The sequence below is a fragment of the Ambystoma mexicanum genome, chromosome 9 (assembly GCF_040938575.1).
Source record: "Ambystoma mexicanum isolate Mex_15411 chromosome 9, UKY_AmexF1_1, whole genome shotgun sequence".
NCBI classification, from domain to species: domain Eukaryota; kingdom Metazoa; phylum Chordata; class Amphibia; order Caudata; family Ambystomatidae; genus Ambystoma; species Ambystoma mexicanum.
This window is the reverse complement of record NC_090931.1, coordinates 642359462-642381726: the sequence shown is the minus strand read 5'-3', so window position 1 is coordinate 642381726 and position 22265 is coordinate 642359462. Positions and strand designations below refer to the sequence as shown.

Here is a 22265-nt window from a genome sequence, read left to right as displayed (position 1 = left end):
CCCTTCTTCCCAGGGTGGAGTCACTCTCTTTGATGCTGGGGAGTTGAGCCCGCTAAGCAAAACCCTCCCCTAGAGGTTTGGGAAAGCGGGACCTTACTGGGAGTGATACCACTGCCCCACCCCCCCAGCCAGGGAACAAGGACTCCCATTCTCGTATGGAACCCCTATAAAGGAAATAATATCTGCATAAAGGGGAATTCAAGTAGATATTTCCTTTAATCATGGCACTCAAAACAATCTTGATGACAGATACAAACGTTTGGCTGGTTACCAGATGGACGTGACAGCTGATCCTGTCCAACACGCCCCCTCTTGATCAGGGGAATACAGATAAGAAGGCAGTCTGCCTTGAATGGAGAAGAGGCGAGCCTCTGATGTACGCACATCAGGCAGAGGTGTGGCTACGCTTCTCAGCAGAACCAGCTGTTACAGAGAGCAGCATTGGTGAAGGAGAGGCGCAGGCGACGAACCGCAATACTGCAGCGAGAACAGGACTGAGAAAACCTGGTCCCAGCTGGAGGCGTGACTACACCAAGGACGTGGCGGGCAGGGAGCCAAAGCAACAGAGCAGAGCACAGCCCGGCAAAGAGGAATGGCTCCTCAGCTCGCAACAGTGAAGGACCCAGAGAGCAAGGAAACACCAGCAAAACACTACCAAGATTGCCAGAGAGCAGAAGACGACGAGAAGTCGAGTAAGTAGCAATCGCCTCACCAAGTAAGCCCACAGTCAGAGAAGGTAGACGGGTGCTCACAGTGGAGGGGGAGAGAGAGGCCAGAGGGGAGCAAGGGAAGCGTAAAGGATTGCCTTAAGGAAAAGGAAAATGTTCTTAAAGAGAACGATGGCAAAAGGGCAGAAGGACAGACTATAATAATGAATCAAACTGAGTATAGACATTATGCCAAACCAGAGGGAGAGTACCTGAAAAAGGGTTCATCAGCAACCCTGGGAGATAAAGCCCAATGAAAAGGAACGTTCTCCTAAAGAGAACTATTGTGAAAGGGCAGAAGGCCCAGTTATAATAACAAATCAAACAGAGTATAGGCATTACACCACACCAACAGAAGTGCATCTAAAAGGGGTTATCAACAGCCCAGCGAGCCAAATAAGAGTGCAAGACTGGGGGAACCAGTCGAACTTGAAGAATACAAAGAGATCCGACTAGAACATGTGGAGGAGAAAGTCAGTGACAAGCTAAGAGAGAGACCAAACCAGATGGTGAAAAGGGATTAATGAGCTATCCCTTTGTCTTCACTAAATCAACACTTTAATGTTTGAGGAAATTGAGACTTTGTGGGTGTTTGGAAAACACAATGTTGTGTTGTGAACTCTTTTTAGACGAAGACAATAATTAGTAAAGTCAAGAAGAAATAGCTCATAGACTGAGGAGAAGTTAAGATTACACAAATTCTAGTAGCAGGTTACAATGCTTACTTTAAGTTGCGTCTCCTTTAGTTGTAGGGTCAGATAGAAGATAGGGTTGGACGGAAGACTTTATTGTTTTGACGAGCACTTTAGTATAGTTTTGTAGGCAGGGAATTTCCCTTTAGCAATAGGGATAGAAAGTCATTTCTTTCTTTTGATATTAATACATCTCAATGAACACACAATCTCTGGCCCGAGTTCTCCTTCTGGTCTGCCACAGTATCTACAGGTGAGATTTTTACCATATGGCCCCGGCCACCCTCCTCCATCCTATATAACTCTTAAGAGGTTTACTAATCTGTTCAGCTACACTACAAGGAGGGAAGGAATGCAGGCTTCAGATTTCAAGCACATAATCAATGATAGCTCCAGTTCCATTCAGATCATACACATATTTGAGCACATTGCCATAGAACAAGCTGCAAAGAGAACTCTGCGCCTACAACATACATTTTTTTCTGAGTATAAGGCAAAGTTGCAAAGGTAAGGCTAATACTGTTCCCCATAAAAATATTTCATCACTGTATTTTGAGTTTTGCAAGTTCGCCACATTGATTGAGTAGCACTGCATACAAATGTATGCTATTAGATCACCCATGTGTTATTACCTCGCCCATAAGCTATCACTAAACCCATTCCCTATCACACAGTTTGTTTGTTTGTTTTATTATTTATAATGCGCGAACATACCCTCAGGTAACAGGGCGCAGCAGTCACATGTATATGCGAAGCTTAGTTAAAACAGCGTAATTATATACATACATACAAGTATAAGTACACTATATATAAAAATAAAGTACAGGAGCAAGCAAACAATTTACTGGCATTGGTGGTATATACAAGTGTTAGGGAAATAAAGTATGTACAAATAAACAGTGGGGTGGAAGGGCGGTGCTCCTCGCAGTAAAATGTGGTACAGTCATGTGGTATTAGCCCACCTACGTGGCATTAAGGCACCCGTGCCATATTATCTAATCCAAGTGGCTTTACTCAGGCCTAGGTGGTAACAGGCCCATGCATTATTACCCTATGAACATAGTATACCCACCATGGTGGAATTAGATCATCCATGTGGTATTAACCCAGCCATAGGTCCACCAATGTGGTATTACCCTACCATCACCACCCCTTCCACAGCATCGCCACCAATCTCTGTCCAAGGCCACATTCAATTGTCACAGAAGAATACAAAGCCTGATCCACCTTGTGAAAACGAGTCACACCACCTTCTGTAGGGAATAGCCTTGCATTAACATTCAGGTGAGGAAGAAGATTACAAAGCAAGCACATTCATTTGTGGTAATGTGTAAAGGCTGACTGTTCTGAGAGAACAAGAGGCATCTAACAGAACATAATTTACACTGCATCAACCTTCTAACATCATTCCATCTCAATAGAATGACTGCACACATTCGATGCTGGCAATAAATAGCCCCTTTCTCATCACCCAACAATGGCCAAAAAGGACTAAGTCTTTCTTCTCCTTCTATGTCCATCTATTTAGTCCTGGAAGGAGCTCCTAGCATTATCATTTAGCACTATGGACCTGTTTGTGAGTTATCTAATTTGAAAGTGCTGCTGAGCCTGACAATGACCAAAAGAAAGCATGGCTACCTTTAAATTCATTAGAGAGGACATAGGGCCTCATCACAAGTTGGACGGAGCGGTAATAATGTGGCAGTAATGCTATTACTGCTGCATTACCGCTCTGCCCAACTATGAGTTGGGTGGAAAGTTGGGGATTCACCTCCAGCTCTGAGCTGGGAATAAATCCGCCGACTTTCTGTCCATTTTCGGCACAATTAACGTGGTTCTATTAGCGCTGCAGTAATTCCGTTGAAAATGCCCCATTGGGTCCAATGGACCCAATATAAATGGGGACTTACCGCCACACCGCAACTTGGGATCCGGCGCTGGACCAAGTTATGGTAATGCTAATAGCGTTGGGCGGTAGCCAGCGGATTTAATGCAGGGAAATAGCCCACTCGTGATGAGGCCCTATAGACACTTATACCATTCTTCATACAGCAGACATGATTTCACAGGGAAAACCTACAACCAAACTGCCTACCTCACCATGTGCTCTGCTCTTGCACAATCTGAATGTGCCATGCCTTTGAAGATCATCTATCTTCCCAGTCTCCCCTCCTTGTATGGTTGCGCCTCATTGCACTTGGAAAAACTGCAGAATCGTCAGACCTATTTGCTGTTATCTACACTGTTAACTGTACTATATGCACATACTCTGCCAACTGTACTATATGTACTTACTCTGCCTGTGCAGACTTGTATCGTTCAGAAATTCAAGGGCTCTGAATGACCGTTGTCCCCCCCCCCCATGTTCCCTCCCTCCTTAAGCACTTTGAAACACTTGCCTTGTGTATTGGCGCTTTATAAATAAACATTACCATACTATACCATCACAAAAGACTCTGAATACATCCGGCTCTCTACATGCTACAGCAATGGCATCCATTCCAGAGCACTGAATACACACGGCACAGACACCCCAGAAGCTCACTGTCTCCAGAACCATGTTCTCTCTAGATTGGACTACTGCAACAGCCTCTTTTCTCAATCTGCCCAACTCTACTCTTCACCCTCTAGAACTCATCCAAAACAGGACCGCAAGAGTTATCCTTGGACTCAAGCCCAGGGACCGCATCTCTCCGGCCTTGAAATCCATCCAGTGGCTGCAAACATCAAGTTCAACACCCCGAGGATTGTCCACAAGGCTTTCTGGGGCTGTGGTCCTCGCAATCTCCCACTCTCTCTTCCTCAGTACCTTCTTACTAGAACCCTCTGCACGTCTACTTCTAATTCTCTGTGGGTGAGTCACTTCTCCAAGCAGAGATTGGGGGGTAGATCTCTCTCTTCTGCAGGTGCCGCCCTCTGGAACGGCCTCCCTGATTCTCTCTGCCTTGAGCTGGATCTCTGCAAGTTCGCCGGATCTCTGCAAGTTCTGGAAGCTCCTCAAGACCTTCCTTTTCTCCTCTTCTTTTTCTCTCCCTCTCCCCTGCTAACCTTCCCTTGGTCCTGCAATGTTCTGCTGACTGGCTTCTTGGCGTTCCTCTGAGTCGTACAGGACACCAGCACCCTGCAGCCCACCCCGTCCAGTCCCCCTGCACTTGCCTGCTGGCCTTCCTACACTGCCGCCTGGCCTCCCTTGCACTACCAAGTTGGGATTCCCCTTGGAGTCCCAGCCTTCATTGCACTTAAGTCAGGGCCCTGCTGCTCTGGGTGCACTTCTCCCTGTACCCGCTCCCCTACACTTCTTGTGAAACACATTGTGTATAGGCGCATTATAAATAACATATCAATCAAGCACTACAGATAATCAAGCCCTTTCCATAACTGCCGTTAATCAATCCAGACCCTGGCATGCCTCACATGGGCCAAAAGGTCAATTTTCCTCCCCAACAACCTGATCAGGAATCGAACAGATTCTTATACATCATCTCAAGGAACCCATAAGAGATGAAGGGCATATGGGAAGCTGACCTAGCACAGGCCTATAGAATACCATTCATACCCTAGTCTCGTTCATCAGGGATAGTCTTATTTGCCCGAGATGGTCATCAACACCAAAAGGTTCTGTGAATGTCAGAGATGCACTATATACAACTTGGTCACGCGTAGGGTAACATAACGTAACTTTCCTTACCTCTGGCCAGCTCTTTCATCAAGTCTGTACATCTTTTCACCAGCAGGGAAAACATGGAAAGTCCCAGGGACGTGGCTTGTTCCTGAATCACAGAGCGGCAATCGTCAGAGAGGCACTCTAAAAAGACAAAAACAAACGATTGAGCAGCGAAAAGCCACCTGAAACCCGGAGGGGAGCACAGAGACAATGAAGAGAGACAGGACAGCAAAGCAAAGAGATAACGTGTCAATATTAATAATTATTGCAGAGTAGCCAGGAGACTGTGAGCCAATGAAAGAGCAACTTTACCTCGAACATCAGATTGTTAGCACCTAGGAAACACTGTGCAGCCAAACGGCTGCCCATGAGTGCTGGTTGTATTTACAGATTAAACCCCACTTTCCCTGCAGCTGGCAGGCTTATCCCCTGGGCTTCGCTGGTCGGTTTTATCACGGCTACGCTGAGCTCCCTCGCACCGACCCCACCACCTGCTCAGCCACCTACGCCTCCTTAACTGCAGAAGATGCTGCTCTCCAGAGTCCTTTATGGCAATCTGCCCTCGTCTCCATCATCCCCCTCAATGAAGGCCGTGGAATTGGAAAAAGGGATTCCATTTCAATGGTGGCCTTTTTAGTGTGGGCAATTAAGTGGCTCCTAATTGGAACCTATAAGCCCAAACTATTACATTAGAGGAGGGAGATGTGAGGAGGGACACAGAATGTGGGGGATGTTTGGTTATTTACCCACCCATTGACTGCCCATGACCATACTAATTCCATTGGCCAATTCCACCCACTACCTGCCCCTCCTCACCCGAAAACATCATCCTGGGATCTCTTTGAGCAAGGTAGAGTTTTCACTAAGCTGTCTGCTGAGAATTACTTAATTGCAGATGTAAATGGCTACACATGGCTAAAGCCAGTCAGCCTTCAACCACTTGATTCCTACCTCTTCTGTGCACTGAATCCTGTTAGTAAACACACAGAGCCAGTGGCTTCAGTTTTTAGACAGGCTTTTGCCAGGTAGATGCCATGACTGCAGAGGCTGCACACTTGCTGCTGGACGTGGCTATTTGCTTTTCACTTGCTTTTAGCACATCTTTTGCTAATGGAAACCCCCCCTTCCTCCTCGAGCCATTACTGGGTAACGAGCCTGAGCAATTGTTATTAACTTGGACCCGTGGCCATAAAAAACGGGCAGCAGCCCTAGGAATGCAGCATTATTGCGTAAAAAACTGATATTTCTAAGTTATGTTATGTTGGGGACTTGTACTAGTTTATAGACATGATTTGAAAGTGTCAAAATCAAAATCAAATTGAAGAATATTGAAAATAACTAAAATCTAAGATTGGCGGCCAGTGAATTTTGTTACGGAACACCTTTGCCTGCCCTGTTAAATGCTGTTTGGAAATATAGAGAGAAGACATGTGCTTAGCTCCTTTAGTTTGTGGTCTGGGGGACGGCAATCACAGGGGTTAATTGCCCGCAACCCAAGTGAATATCCCTCACTTTAAGAAGGCAAAGGAAATGGACCAGCAACAGGGCATTAAGCCACCAGACAGGACATCAAAAATTACGCTAATTTTCACTAGGGTACAGAACACCAAGGTTAGTGGTGCAAGAGAGAAAGTTACAAAAACAGCAAAGAAAAGGCTAAAATGGTCACGCTGTATACTCCACAGGAGCAGCTGTCTGGGGGTAGTGAAAAAGTCAATCTCCAATTGAATAAAAACAATAAAAGGAGGCATGTTGCAGATGGCGAATGGAGCAGCAGATGAGTAGAGATGCTACGGAACAGAAAGCAGATTATCTCAACAAACTTGAGTGTGGAAGAATAGCATACCAGAAAGTAAAGTGCTAGACATCTTAGGTGCTGCAGAGGAGTACGGACACACCCAGAGTAGATGCAGAGTATTAGCCAACAGGACCCTCAAAATTGTGGGCAACTACCTGCAGTTGGAGCCCACGATACGAAGACCCTGAATGGCTGAGACTTAGCCGGCATTCCATTGTGAATGGCAATTGGATTAAATCCCATTTTTGGTCAAAATAATTGCAAAGCGGTACGGAGTGGGGTGGGATTAATAAATTACAGGTTGCTCACACTAAAAACTAGTTAACCGGCTGCCAACACATCCCCCTTAATCTACAACATTTCTGCACAGACAAAACAACAGTAGAGGGAAGGTGGGTGACTTTGCATGAAGAATGAGGACCAGCATCTACCATTCATTGCAAGAGTCAATAAGGTGAGTAAGGTGCTACTTTCTGGCATCCAGTCTTATTCCTCTAGACTCATGGTAAGAGCTCAGCGAAAGAAATCTGACAGGGTGAGGGAGACAGTTTGTACACACATTGTAACCAAAAGTATTATTCATGAGAGCTTCACTAAACAAAGTATCTGATCTGGAGCCAACACACATGGGGCTTTACTTGCAAAACGTACAAGTAGCAAACAGCACGGCTGCCCAATAGGTAGCATCTGGAATGGCTGGACACCTATTGAAGATATGGAGGCCTCCTGGCAGAATCATGGATACCACCTTCTGGAGGAGGAAACATTCATAGTTTAGTCAAGCATTATGTAGGATACCAGACACAAAAAGGAGTACATTGGAGGTTTTGGAAGCTTATTTGCCAGAATAATGATCACCAGACGTTAACAAAGCTAAACAAAACATCATGGTCTCTCGTGCCACTCGACAGAATCTATGACCTAAAATGGTCTAGATTGGGCAAATGTCTCTCTGCCTCAGAAGACCCACCGGAGAAGAAGGAAGACAAAACCATCTACTAATTAATGTAGAAATCAGGAGGACCTTCGACAAAACAAGGGGAGTCCTAAGAACAGACTTACATTTATATAAATGTGTGCAAGGTACACAGAAGGACATCATCTGCAGCATGCCACTCCTCTGCGCAGAGTTAAGCAGTTTACCATCATTGACAGCCATGGGCTTAATCAGAAGAAATATGTTCAGATCCAAAAACCGGACAGGATTTCCTTACAAGGGAAAAAAAAGACTCTCAAAATTACTCTTAACAGCAGCATTTTGAAAAGAAAAAGAATCCATGTTAGACTACATATTAGAGGCATGTGATGGGTCCAACCGCTTTTCTAATTCCTGAGAGTTTGTGAATGAGCACTGCCCTAGTGCTTTTTTGTCATATCAAGAGTGAGGAACTGGCTCACTTGTAGAAAAGGGGATAAGGCGGTCTTTCTCCCATCAAGGAATAGTGAACGGCACATATTCCCTCAACCCTAGCCTCAGTCATGAAGTCCTATGCTAGAATAGATGTTTTTTTCCTAGAACCCTTCCGGTCACTGGTTTAATAAAGCTCGAACCAGTGCTCGACAACAGAGATGTCCAATATGTAGAGACTGGTAAGTGAACAAGAGGTTTGAAGGTATTCACTATTTGTCAGTAGTCCCAAAAGTGTCAAAATTCAATGCCAAGTGGAGTACCCTCAGTTAGAAACACTGAGGGGAGAAACTCTGAAAAGCTCTAAAAGCGCCATGTTTCGCTGCCAAAACATCACTTAATATTTTTTGTCTTCAGCCTAGACTTCGGATTTGGTTGCAGCCTTGAGCAAGCTACACCTGCACGAAAACCAGGGCTGGCTGGGACCATCTGCCAATTCTTGCTGTTGGAGTTCAAGTGCTGAGAAACCTTGTGAGTAAAGCATACACACTCTGTGTGCCCAGTCTCTGAAAACTTCCACAGTAGGGGCTCAGAAGCAACCTAGAAGAAATTAATTCACTACAAGCAGGTAAGAAATCTTCCCTCCGGCAACACCTCCACTGTAGACGTCTGTTTCAACTGAATCCACCTCATTCCTGTCATGCAAGTAATGGAATTCAATGCCCAGGCATGTCTGCACAGAGCAAGAGCAAGTCGTCAGGAAATCGCTCAAAACCGGACTGTTCAAAAGACTGAAAACAGCCAAATTATTACGGCACTCTGCAAAGACAAGACCAATCAAAACCTTCAACTGAGTAGCCACCCCAGAAAGAAATGCCAGAACCATCTGGCCAACTATTAAGACGACCAATCCCAGTGGGGATTTGTCATGGCTCACACCAGGCGCTTACATAGCCAGTGTTCCGTGTGGCGGTGCTGGCAGTGGCGTCCGCGTCACTAGGTTTCTCTCTTTGCTCTCTTTCGCCCCATCCCAAAATGGTGCCTGCGCGTCTCTGCAACGTTGTTCTGACAGCTTGCTCCGCCCCTTACATGATGGCGCTCGTGCTCTCGGACGAAGCGGAAGCAAGCCAGCTGCATAAAGCTGCTAAGTTGAATGGCGCTGGCAGCCCTACAGATAAGGTGTGTATTAGCCACTTTTACGCTCTAAAAATGGTCAAATACTCCCAAAAAATAAAAATAGGGAGTTCAAATACCCCCAACAAAAAAAAGAAAGACTTGTAGAATCTTGCGCCCTGGCTTCTCCCTGGATCTGTTTGGAACAGAAGTTCAAGTAGCACTACATGATGAAACTGCTATTTTATTTTAACTGCCTGGTTGTAAGCAGTAAACATGCATCTTTTAATGTGCTGGAATAACTAGGTGCAAAGAAATATTACAAAAACATATTTTTACTCGTTTGTGAAATACTCACATTGGGAAATGGACTTCCATTTCTACGCCCTAAAAACTCATTTTACTCCCAACTTTAAAAAATAGGGCGTAAAATACTCCCACTTCCAAATCGTATCTGGAGCACTGGGCGCTGGTGTGTCACAATGTGGATTACTGACGCTCCCTTGTTTTTCTCGGTTGTCTCTCCTCGCCTGGCTCCGTTATTACTTCCTCCTGTTTCTGGTAGGTATCCAGCTAACATGTAGAAATTAAAATGTCGAATGACAAAACTGGCGAAAAAAAAATACTGAACAAAAAAATCACGTGTTATTTGGGGTTTCGCAAGAACCCCCCCATTTCAAACAAAAAATAATAAAAAATAGACATTCGCCATTTTTTTTTGGTATTATTTTTTCGACATTTTTGCATTCGAAATTATGAATTTCGAAATATTAACTATAAACCGTTCTGGTATACTGGTTTCCTTATTGTGCAATCCTGCTGACCTCTATAACTTGCATCTTGTGGATCCCTTTACTGTACATCACTATCCCTACCAAGATATTTCTGAACGGCTCTTTACAAAGTTCTGAATTCCATTTGCCGTTTGGACCTCCAGAGGTTTTTATCTCCCACGAGTGTTTTCCTTTGGCTGACATTTGCGGCTTGGTGTTTGTATTCGAGAGGCAGTGTGGCTTCTAACAGAGACAGGCCGTAACTCTACAAGGACCGATATCAGAAGGCCCAGGTACGTCCAATCGGTGACAGGGTTCCACTTTGACTAACAAAATAAAGCAGCCATTACAAACACAAATCCACACCCGTTCACTTCGCTAAGCTGGCAAACCAGGACAAAATATAGATGGACCAATACAGTACACCACATACAATGGAACTCAGAACAGTGACAATGTGATGGATAAAAATGAAACAAAACTTCTCCCCTCAGCTTAATAGCAGGTTGGAACTTAACCACGTCAGTCTAGCCCCAAATCCTAAAAACAGTACTCCTCAAGAAACCAAACCACCTGTCGCTTCACAAATGAACCAGTTCACCTCACAATCTCTATCCTTTACAATACCAACAGACCACCACACAAGAGCTTTCTCTTTTTTTGTTTTTTAAATGTGTTTTTTGGTTTTCAAAGTAAGAAACGAAAAACAAACCAGGAGTCTAAGCTTGTAAAGAATTGGCGACATGAACAATATAGCACTGTATAAAATAATCCGTAAACACAACTAGACATTACCCCCAAACAAAATGTTATAGTGGACGATGTTTTGGTCAGACCCATCCAGCTTCATCGGTCGGGTCCACGAGGTCCAGCCTATCATCCCCCAAGCCCCAGAATCAAACCAAAGTAACAGTTGCCCCAACAATCCCCATCGCTCACCTGGGTGTAAAACTGGACTCCATGTGTCCCATAAAAGTGGAACGTAGACCCTTATGGCGGTTTCAAATTGGGGGAGGTTGTGAAAACATTGAATATTTGCCTCCAATCAAACAAACCCTCCCCCATGTTCATATCTTTGTCCTTACGTAACACTTCTGATTCGGCTAAACACCATCTTCCTATATCCAACACCCATTTTGAGATAAGAGGACGCCTGGAACACTTCCAAGATATCGCTATCCTTCTTTTCGCCAATAACAAATGACAATTGGCATTCTTTTGCTTCTCTTTCTTGTTGCTCAGTAGTCTACCCCAGAAGCAGAATAACGGGTCACAGTTGTAGGAGCTATGATGTAATGTGTTAATCCCATTACTTCCTTCCAATAGCATCGGATCACAGGGCGTTTCCAAACCATGTGCCAGAATCCCACTGAATCAGGATTCCAGCTAGGGCACATGTGAGGTAGCGGCGGGGCAATTGCATGCATCCTGGCTGGAGTCATGTAAACCCTATGAAGAAAATTAAACTGAATGAACTTGAACCCAGCAGTCCTTGATACCTTCTTAATGTGTTCACTGATCTTAAGCCATTCCTGGTCTAATATTGCACAGCCCAGATAGTTTTCCCATTTCTCCTTAATTTCACGGACAGGGATTGACTTCCCGTTTAATAAAATCTTACAAATCTGTGAAAGTGTTCTTCTCCCACGCCCTCTTATGAAGAACACGTGCAGTAATCATATATGTTAAAGTCATGCAATATCTTGATGCATGGTCTTCTAAATACCAATGCTATGCAGCTTTTAACACTGAAATATACACTGAGTCTGCCTAGTCAACACACACACATCTGGCATTTCCTCCATGATGTGGGTTGTAGTCCAACACGTGCCAACTGAAGAGTTGTAATGATTATAGGAACTGTCATACGTTATGAAACGAGACCATCAGAAACTCGGCAATGAATGTTGCTACATACCCAGACGGCTCACAGAGCTGTAGGACCATACCAATGGCGAGGCAAGCACTGCAAAGGACATTTAACATAACGGAAGTGAAATAGAAACAACAGTGCAGCCAAGTCTGTCTTGGAATTTCAATCCCCAAATGTATGCCCCAGGCCATAGGTACATGTCACAGTCAAACTAAGCAAGAAGAGGTCGTTCTGCTGGTCTTCGCTGGCATTTTATTTAAAGCTCACTCTCCTGCTAGTAGGAAGAGCTTGAACAAAATGCAAGAAGGGCAAACACACTGCATGGTTTAACCCTGCAAAGAGGGAATTCCAACACACCTGGTTGCCGTATAGGGAGGAAATCGGGTACATGTTATAGATTAGTGAGTTACCATATTTGACCTACATATACAAAGTATAATCCATATCCAGAGGGAGAGGGGACTATGGTTCTTTTGGCTCGTCAGGACAGTTAAAACTAACAATGATTGGGAAGGCAAAATGCTACTGATTTTCCTGCTGCAGTGCATCTTCCTACAGATAGCCACTGCTACCTGCATCACCTTGGTGCACAAGAAACTTGTTCTCTCAAAAACAAGATGGGGAAATCCTTTTCCGTGGGAGAAAAGCAGTCATCCTTGAGTTCAGTCTTACCATCCAGTCTATAATAGTGTGAAACAAACATAGCCTGACCAAAGGAATCCTTTTCCATGTCCGTGCTCAGTTCACAGCTGGTGTCCTAGGCAGAGAAGTTGCAAGATACGATGGTATAGAGCCATCAGCTTACGCAGAGAAGAAGAAAAGCTGGCTGGCCGTGAGCATGAGCAGCTAGGACCAAGGAAGCAGGGTGGACCCACAGAATAAGGTCCTTAAAGGAATTCTTCATAGCCTCTAAATTTGAAACTGGCAAAGGTGACTAGCAAGCCCGGTGTCCGGGTTACAGCCCTAGAGTATCCATATGCACCTATACCGAGCTTACCCCATATGGATTTCAGTGTGCCCAATGTGGCAGGCAGAACTAACGTTTGGGGTTGCAGTCTACGGCACTGCTCCATGAGCAGTATAGTGGACTACAAACCCCAAAATGCCAAGGTCTCGGCTCACAGAGTCCTGCCTATAGCTACACCACTCAATGTAGCTTGTGGCGTTCAGCGTGCCAACAGCTTGCTCTTTAGTTCTTCCACTTTCTTGTTCCGTGACTCTATTGTCTGCTTGTCCCTCTCCTCACTGGACTGTCCTTTCATTAGCGACCCTAGAATTTTTCGAACAGCTGTCCCAGTCTTCTCAGTTTTGACTTGCTCTCCTCGCTCGACCTCGGACTGATTAATGGACTCCCCACCAGCCACTTTGGCAGTGAGTACTTTGATGTGGGCATTATTTTTACATTTTGATCTGGAGTTTGTCTAGGGTACCTTTGAATTCGGTAGCTGAACTGTGGCTACCCACACTACACTCCGTTTACGTAATCAGTCATTTTGGTTTTCTCTGCTTGGATCTTGGAATGATTTTCCTTTGGATGTTGTGGCGAACCTGAAGGAGGACTCAGACAATTCGAGTTCATTCTTAAGAGGTTAAGAGGTTGTATTAAAACAAGAGTCAAAAACACCTAACTAGCCCCATCGCTATGAGAGCATTTCCCTACCTAAAAAAGAAAAAAAGTTTCAAGTGTGCTTTAAAGTCCAAAATGATGTTTTGGTCTGAATCCTACCCAACTACTTGGCCGTAGCGCTTTAGAAGAAGCATCAAACTAAAAGGGAAATGAGACTTTGCACAATAGCCTCACTAGGGTGTTTGCTTGCCCCAATTCATATCTGCTGTGCATGATTTAAAAAGTTCCTTTTTTGCCTCACTGGATATTCTTCCTAGTCTATGTATCAAGTTATGGTTTCACTTTTTCCTGTTATCAAAGAAACTGTCCCTTGTGGTGAACATTTCCATTCCTCCAGGATTTCTTGTAAACAACCATACACTTCGTCCGTTCCATACACTTCGTCCGTGCCATCCGCTTCGTCCGTGCCTTTAGTGGTACCAAAGGGACTGTTTGAGAGCGAGTGCCTACTACAAAATGTTTGGAGCTGCCCAGTCCCTTACCCGGATCCCAATACCAATTATGAACACAGGTAGGCAGGTCTTGTGCCCTAAAAGCAACAGAGGGAAGGAAATTCCCTGTTTTTTGCCAGTCATAAAGCAAAACCCATTTTGGATGCATATGGTGTCAAATTCATCCCAATGCCTGATGAATTATATTACAAAAACCCATGTGGCCTTCCCAACGGCAAAGGAAACAGCCAGTTTGGTGCCAAGCATCACTGGAAGGTGCAACCAACCTGTTCATTGTCAAGGCCATGGAAGGGTGAATGACGGGGCACGAGCAGTGTAGTCACTTATTAGGAATCAGCATATCTCTGGAGAAAGGAATATTTGACTCACTAGCATTATCTTCCATCAATCCATGAGCAAGCCTATCCTTGAACAACAGTTCGGCGACTGCCCGCATAACAGATGAACTGTGCCGCAATGTGGGAAAAGAGGAAGTTATTGATGATTCCATGCAGTCAAAAGGCATAAGAAAATAACGTGCAGTTGACAATAATATTGACACCATTCACAGTCCCCAGGCTAGGATTCACTGCAGATTTATGTTTATGATTTGAAGTACAGGAAAATGATTAACGACTCTCAGATTGTGCCCTCATAAATGTACTTGCACAAATCAGTCCTCCACAGCATAGCCAAGTATATTCTAGGAAAAATTTGAAACTAACAATGATTATCTGTGGCAACGTACAAACTCACCCCAAAGCACTTAACTAGGGGAAAACTGACCCGGCACTGTTGAGTTGGTAGGACAGTATTTTGGCATCAGGGTAAGAATTAGTGTCTGCCCATGTCTGTGTCAAAATAAATCATGCCTAAATCTAAAGTGTTTGGGGGTGCGTGAAAACCCTAGTTCCTTCCCAACAGACCCAAGACCTCACAGTTTTGAGGCGGCTGATGCAGTGACAGATGGCAACAATGCCCCTGCTTGAGCTGGCTTCGCACCTCTTCTTCGTCCACCACGAGGGAATCTTCTTTGGCCTATTTGGCCAGCCATTCCTCTCGCTCTTCCAACTGATGAGTAGTAGCGAAAAGATCTACCCCTCCAAGGCTGTCCACTAGGGCAAAAGGGCTGAGGCGGTCTAATAACGGCACATAAAGATTTGGCTTCCGCCTTTGAGGTCTGCAACTTCTCAAGGCTCTCGTCAGCCTTGTTGCCAAAAAAGTGACCCGTCAAAGGGCATGTTGAGGAGTCTGGATTGCACATCTGGTGCAAAACGCGACTTCCTCAATCACCCAAATCTGCGTATAACGGTGCTAGAAGTCATGGCTCTGTTGATGCTGTCTGCAGAATCCAGACCCGACAAAAGAGACTCACACATGGCTTGTTTGTGGTCTCTAATTATGGCTAAGAATCCGACCCTTTCTTCCACCTCGGGAATGTGCTCTGCCACCATGGCAATGCAGTCCCATAGAGTGAATGAGAATTTTGCAACAGCACATGTGGGGTTGGCCGATTTGAGCCCCATACTCCCTGCAGAAAATACTTAGCTTGCCCATCCATCTACTCTTTTGTTGTCCCTATCTGGAGGGATGGTAGGGTAAGATGCCTGCGTGGAAGTTGCGGTAGCTGCCTGCACCACCAGACTCTCTGGAGTAGGGTGTGTAGACAGGTAGCCGGGGTCACTACTGGAAAGGCAGTCGTTTTTGGTCAGATTTTTATTCAGAGCCGGATTAGTTTCTATTCAATTAGCCGCCACCCTTTTTGCAGAGCAATATGGAAGGCAGTATAAGATCCATCCTTGGCCCTTATCCAGGATGTCCGTCAGATCATCCTGCTCAAATGGTAATGGAGGTCTACTACACCCCATATATTCTACCACCTTGGACATTAGCTGCTTATAAGAAGTATCAGCATCTTCCCCAGCCTCTGGCCTTCCGAAATCTAGCTCAGGTGAGATGTCTAACCCACTGGCCATCTGTGAATTATCATAAAAGTCTTTCAACCTTGATTCCTCAGAAATTAAACTTTCAGGCACATTTGGTGTGCCAAATGGGAGACCAAAGGGTGCATCTTTGTCTGAGGGTTCATTCTCCCCATATATTGAGGTGAGAGACTTAAAATAATCTTTCCTTGGTAAAGGAACATATGCTTTTATCAGGCATCAAGGGTTTAACAAACTGGATTTGACGCTCAAGGAGTCATCAAAACCTTCTTGGACTTCGAGGCATCATAGGTTTAAATGGGCTGCTCGGTGCCGACGGTATAGCTGTCATTGAGTGCACAGCTGCCATTGGTGGTGCAGCTGGCATCAATGCCGCTGCTGTCGAGGGCTTGGCTGTCGTCGAGGTTGCAGCAGGCGTCTTTGGTGTCAACAACCTTGACTGGTTTATGTTTTCGGCTCGTAGGATCCTTCGATGACGTGTCATCTCGTCGAAGCCTCGACAGCTCGTGTTGAGGATCAGGCCTTCATCCCAGGCTCGAAGGCATATGGGATTTGGCTCCAGCCCTTTCCTTACGGCCTTCTTTGGAAGGAGCGGTAGGAGCATGGCTTGATGTGGGGTTTTGCTTTGCAAATATTTTCAGCATTTCTGCTCTAAATGCTTCCCATTTGGCAGGTGTGGAGTTTTTTGTGGGACAAGATACCCTCTCAGGAGAGGTATCCGACGAAGTCAAAGAAGAAGACCTACGGGGCCTCTTTTTGGACTTCCTCAGCAACATTGAGGAGTGGTGGGAGCCACTCCTCAATGTTTTAACTTTCTTCCTCCGAGTAGAGTCATATCTAGACTCGTCGGTCGTAGGTTTTTTGATCAGGTAGAGATTTTTGGGGTTTCGACCTACTGCCAATTTCCCCTTTCGGTCCTTTCCCCTTTCGGTCCTTGATGGCCTTTCCGGTCATCGACTGCCACTTGGAGCAGGCCGAGGTCTTATGCTCCACCCCGAGGCCCCATAGACATATACGGTGTGGGTCGGTCAACAACATTTTCAAGTCACGATCTCAACACTTCTTGAACCCGGTCTTCGGGGTAGTCGGTGTCGAAGAAGACATACTCGCGAGTTATAAATGAAGCGTGCTGTATTTCTCGAAGTGAAAGCATTCGCAGAAAAACAGAACGGATGCCAAAGAGCGCTGCACATGCTATATATGCCTTCAATGACATCATCCTCGAGACGTAGGACCTCGAGGAACATCGAGTCGACCACATTGACGCACAGAGCCTTCTGCCAATAAAATAAAATCTGAAGCTGGATATCGAATATCTAAGATGAGGAACACGTGGGAGGACACAATCCATTCGGAAAAAATGATCCCTCTAGAAAAAATGTGGAAATGGCACTCCCCCCTCCTCCCCCTGCATTTGTGGAGGAATACCTATACGCAACAATACCATGAGCAGCAGCAATTCACTGTTTTAGCTAAATTCTTGTCACAGTGATTTAAAACTGTTACGTATTTCTGCAAACAACTTCTTTTTATTTTATATGTAAGCAATGATATTGGAACACATCAAGTTACATACAAATCAAACTCTTGGCTTCACATATTTTTCTCGGTCAATGTCCATATGATTGGCTATAGGTGCAAGCTCCTACAGGGCCTTCGAGTCACAACTCCTATTATTACAAAAAGATGGTCACATCATATTTTCCACTCATTATTTCCTATGATCCAAGTGACTACTTGTTTTGATAACCTGGGTTTAGATGGGTACTGGTTACATTTTAACCTTCCTGTTTTAGACCTTAGCGGTTTTGCAGTAATATGGTTTCTCTATAAGCAATTCTTTAGGTTCGGTTCTTATCTGTCAATTGGCAGTTTATAACATAATGATAGAGCTTACACACTCCCTTTCAGCAGTATCATAGCTTGTAAGCCGTGTGTTCGTCTATGATATTCGTATCCCAGCACAGCTGATTGTGGGAAACGTTTCCACCCCCAGGCCAGGAGTTACAGTAAACTGTGCTTGATGCCTCTTTGCACCCCATGCCGCATAGGAAGTCAGGGTCAGTATATATCGAAGCATCGCACCCCATGACCTCAGTTCACCCCCTCCCCCTGCTAAACTCTCTGCACTCTGATGGTGCGGGAGAGCGGAATCAAAATGTGTACTAGCTATCCGCCAAGAGGAGCAGAATGGGAGGGCAATAAGAACTCTTTGGGAGTGACAGTTTCTTAGATAGGGAACCCCCTCTTAGCAATAGAGACAGTTATGCCTTTTCTTTACTTCAGTCAATAGAAACCCTTGAAATGTCCTTCTAGGGCCTGACTCCTGGTTTGCCACAGTGCCCAGCACTGTTGTCCATTAGGAACTCCTTTTTTTAAACCAATATTCTTAAAATATGGGATGCTTACTGCATGTGAGAAGTTCATTTTACAGCAGAAACCAGGATGTGTTCTATAACCTGATTAACATTATTTTAATTGTTTATTTAATTCTGTGTATAGGACCAAAAGTGAATAGTAACCCGTTTATGTTTATATTATATATTGACATTGAATGCAATTGCATTTTTAGACTTTGTATGGTTTCTGTGAAAACCTTAAACAAATAAACTAAGAACGTTTTAAGGTACGCTCGAGAGGGGGTATAGAACCTCCATAGTGGCACATGACGATGAGAGCGGAACCACCGAAGTGATCTAGATTAAAAAGTACAAATGTAAATATTGCCAGAGAAGTGAGGTGTATGTGTAATACTGGTTCAAAGATGATGGAATAAAAGTATCAAAACAGCAGTTCCTCGAAACCTCGCCTAACTTCTCGAATCCATAGACCCTAAAAGAGAAATGGAGATTATGGAAGAAAAGGAGCAACCACAGTGTTCAAAATAGGGCACCCCTGAGAATATTTGGCAACAAAGTGGAGGAATTGAACTGGAAGAAATAGGCAACCCCAGTTACAGGGAGAAAAGATGTACATGGATAAACACCAATGAGTAGACAATAGGATGATTGGTTAAACGTTGTAATGTCGAAACAAACCCTGCTGTTGGCAATTGTGCGAAAAAGAATACCACTGAAATGGAAGACTGACAAGTTTCTGGAGGAGGAAGCAAGCCCGCTAAGTGACATGCAAGTGATCATGCCGAGACTTTGAATAAACAAGATATCCATCTAGAAACTATCTATTTAAGAGATCAGAGACCAACGACTAAAAAATGCTGTCATTCTATAAGGGAAAGTTGAACTAATGCTAGTAAGATTTTGTCTGCAGGATGCGGGATTCAAAGCTGGACTGACTTCGAGCATAAGGGTCACACGTATGGGAAGGGCAGAGAATCTTCAGGTGTTTTGGACTACATCTCCCATCAGCCCTGGCCATCATAGTAAATGGTGAGGGACCATGGGAATAGTAGTCCAAAACATCTGAAGAGCCACAGGTTGCAGTGCTCAGGGCTATCAGAAAGAAATGTGAAAACTGACAGAAAACAGTAGTCTTAGTGAAAGTGTGCTTTGGTAGAATAGTAAAACAAGTAGTAGGAAGCAGCATCAAAGCGAAAAGGGAATATGGAATGTCAGAGGCCAAGTCGAAAGCAACTGAGTGAAACAAGGGCCTGTGGGACAAGGCTAGCACTCTGGCCTTGTCAAGAGCAGGGGGACATCTGCTACAAAGCAATTGAGAGCCGGTTCTGGATCTGCGGGTGAAATTGGTAGCAGAGAGGACCACTGTTTCTGTCCTCCACCCTTGTGCCAGGATGCTTGAGTGCAGAGCATTGTCTTACACCATGCCTCTACCTCAAGATGCTTTCCCGCCTCCATCTCTTGTAGAGCCTGTGAAGCAGATGAGCAGCAGAGTGCCGAACCCCAACCAATGCGCCATGTGCGCAACAGAGCCACAGAGACAGACACACTCATGGACGGAAGAGTGGCGTTGCAGGACCCACCCGATAATGCACCAATTAGAGTTTTGCTTCGGCACCCAGGCGGATCTACACCAGAGACTTTTATTCAATCCCAGACCACTAGAAACATGAGAGAGGGGTCAGACCCACTTGACAGACTATACTTACCGGAGGGAATGACCACCATGGAAACCCCAACAGAGAGACACTGAGCTGACAGACCTGACATGGAGAAAGTGGGCAGAGCTTAGCCTCCTATTAAATGCCTTTTTCAAATGTTAACACCTTCAGGGCAGGGCTTAGCTTTGTTGTAAATACTTCCTCTTGCACATATACCTACCAGGAGGGGAAGAAAGTTCAGGATTGGTGAGTAAATGCTGGCCAGTCAGGTCAGAGAGAAGGATATGTAGGCTAGGAACAGGAAACAGGAAGTGTGGGGTTTTCGGGCGAGGTCAGCTGGGGAGATGCGGTTGACTGATGCTTGACACAGTCGAACAGAACACATACTGGCTGCGAGGGGAGTGACCTCAGTGTGTGGCAAGCCAATAAAGAGTAAAAGACGGTTACCTTTGACACGAGCCGAGCGGATACACAGTAACGTTTGATCGTTCCGCGTAGTGCACGGAGATACTGAACGTTGCGGTTTCCAATACATGAGCAATATGGAAAACGGAAAGACTGCATCCTATTGACTAGGCGCTTTAACCCCACTGTGTCTCTACACTTTTGGACTATTACACCTCGAACAGAACAGTTGAACTCAAGAATCAGCCAACCTTTGTCTTTTTTTAATATACAGAACCACACTGGAGTAGTGTGAAGAATGTATACATTATGTTGGTTCCCCTGAAGAAGTTATTTTATTATACTCACCAGCAAGCTTAAGAACGAAACATGTTGGGTAGTGAAAATCACTGTAATGACAAACAGTGTCTGAAATTAACACATACAATTATTTTTGGACCTTGTTAGAGGGATCTGCCAACTACTTGTCCTATGTGCAGAGAGTATGCGTGAACATAGGACAATCTAATTATCAACCAACGGTAAGGGAGAGGGTAGCGGATTAATTCTTGCTAACCTGTTTTATATAAGCGATCGATGTATTAATGAATAGTTTGAATATTTCTTATTGTTTTGCACAGCACCCGTCACTTTATTGGCGTTTTTTTAAATGTGTGTGTTATGTTTACATTTTAAATGTGTTTATATCATCATTGATGAATAATAATAAAGTTTATAATTGTTTAGAAGAGATCTGTAGGTTGTATGATGAAAAATGACACTACTGAAATGAATTGGTTGGAGAAACAATACATTGGTTGTTGGGATCTCTTTGTTTTGCTATTAGTAGGTATTACTGGGAAATGATCCCAATATCCTACATTTCTTTTTTCCCTGCGTCTTTCCTTGGTTGATATTGTCAGCAGGGGAGGTAGGCCATGAGACCAGCAGGAGGAAGGGAGGAAGGAAGGAAGGAGCGGAGAGAGTATTAGCATTTATTGGAAAATTGTGAGATATTAGCTTAGTGACCACAAGGGTACTGTAGTGTGAGTGTGCATGTTTGTGTGGCAGGTGAATAGAAGTAAGTGTGAGGGGTAAATGTGAATTGAATGGCACTGAGTGCTAGGAGGATGTAGCTGAAGTGGAGTGGAATGAGAGAGCAGTGGTGGTAGTGTGAGGAAAGTAGTGTGGGAGCAGGAATAGTAGTATAGGTGGAGGAATAGTGCTGTTGGCGGAGTAGTAGAGGAGGAGAGTAGTAGTGTGGGAGAAGGAGGCATGTGGGACAAGGAGCAGTACAGACAAAAACATTTTGAGAACATTAAACACCTTAAGTGATTTAAGAAGGGACAATTCACCAAGTGAAATAGTGATTCCGTTTCATTTGATATTTCACAAAATGTGCAAGAAGGTGGCGCTTTGGATGCCTAGCCATGTTGATTATTTTCCCAGTGGGGAGCAAGATCACCCTAAAGTGGAGGGATTGATTACGCCAATAGGCTTTAGGGAGATTAGTTCGATATTTAGAGATTATACCAAGACTCCTTGTATCCAAAAAGAGGTGAATTCATAGCTTACATGTTAATACCACTTCCAGGTTGTCACACCAATGTTTTCTAAAGAAACACTTTTACCTCATTTGGATTAAGAGTAAGCATCATCACTGAAGAGACTATGTTGCTTGTGATATTTTCGCAGTCTAAAATCAACAAGGGGACCTTTCTTGTGAGTTGTTTGAACTTGAAATTCTATTAAAAAAAGGAACACTTCGGTGGTGCCAAGATGATGATGTAAAATTGCAGCATTTTCCACTGATGCCAGCCCTTCAATGAAGTCTATCCCAGTCCATGTCTCATGGTAGGCGTTGGTACACAAGTAGGCAGATTTAACGATTTTC

The 22265-nt window shown here is 44.5% G+C and overlaps 1 protein-coding gene across 2 annotated transcripts in view; it reads right to left on the bottom strand.

Annotated features, from left to right (window-relative positions):
• The window catches only part of SMG6 (SMG6 nonsense mediated mRNA decay factor), a 1575243-nt gene that overhangs the window by 717000 nt on the left and 835978 nt on the right, over positions 1-22265 (bottom strand). For both annotated transcript variants that reach the window (XM_069615353.1, XM_069615354.1), the window contains one exon: positions 5088-5204. In XM_069615353.1, coding sequence (XP_069471454.1) covers positions 5088-5204 — 117 coding nt within the window. The remainder of the gene's footprint in view (positions 1-5087; positions 5205-22265) is intronic.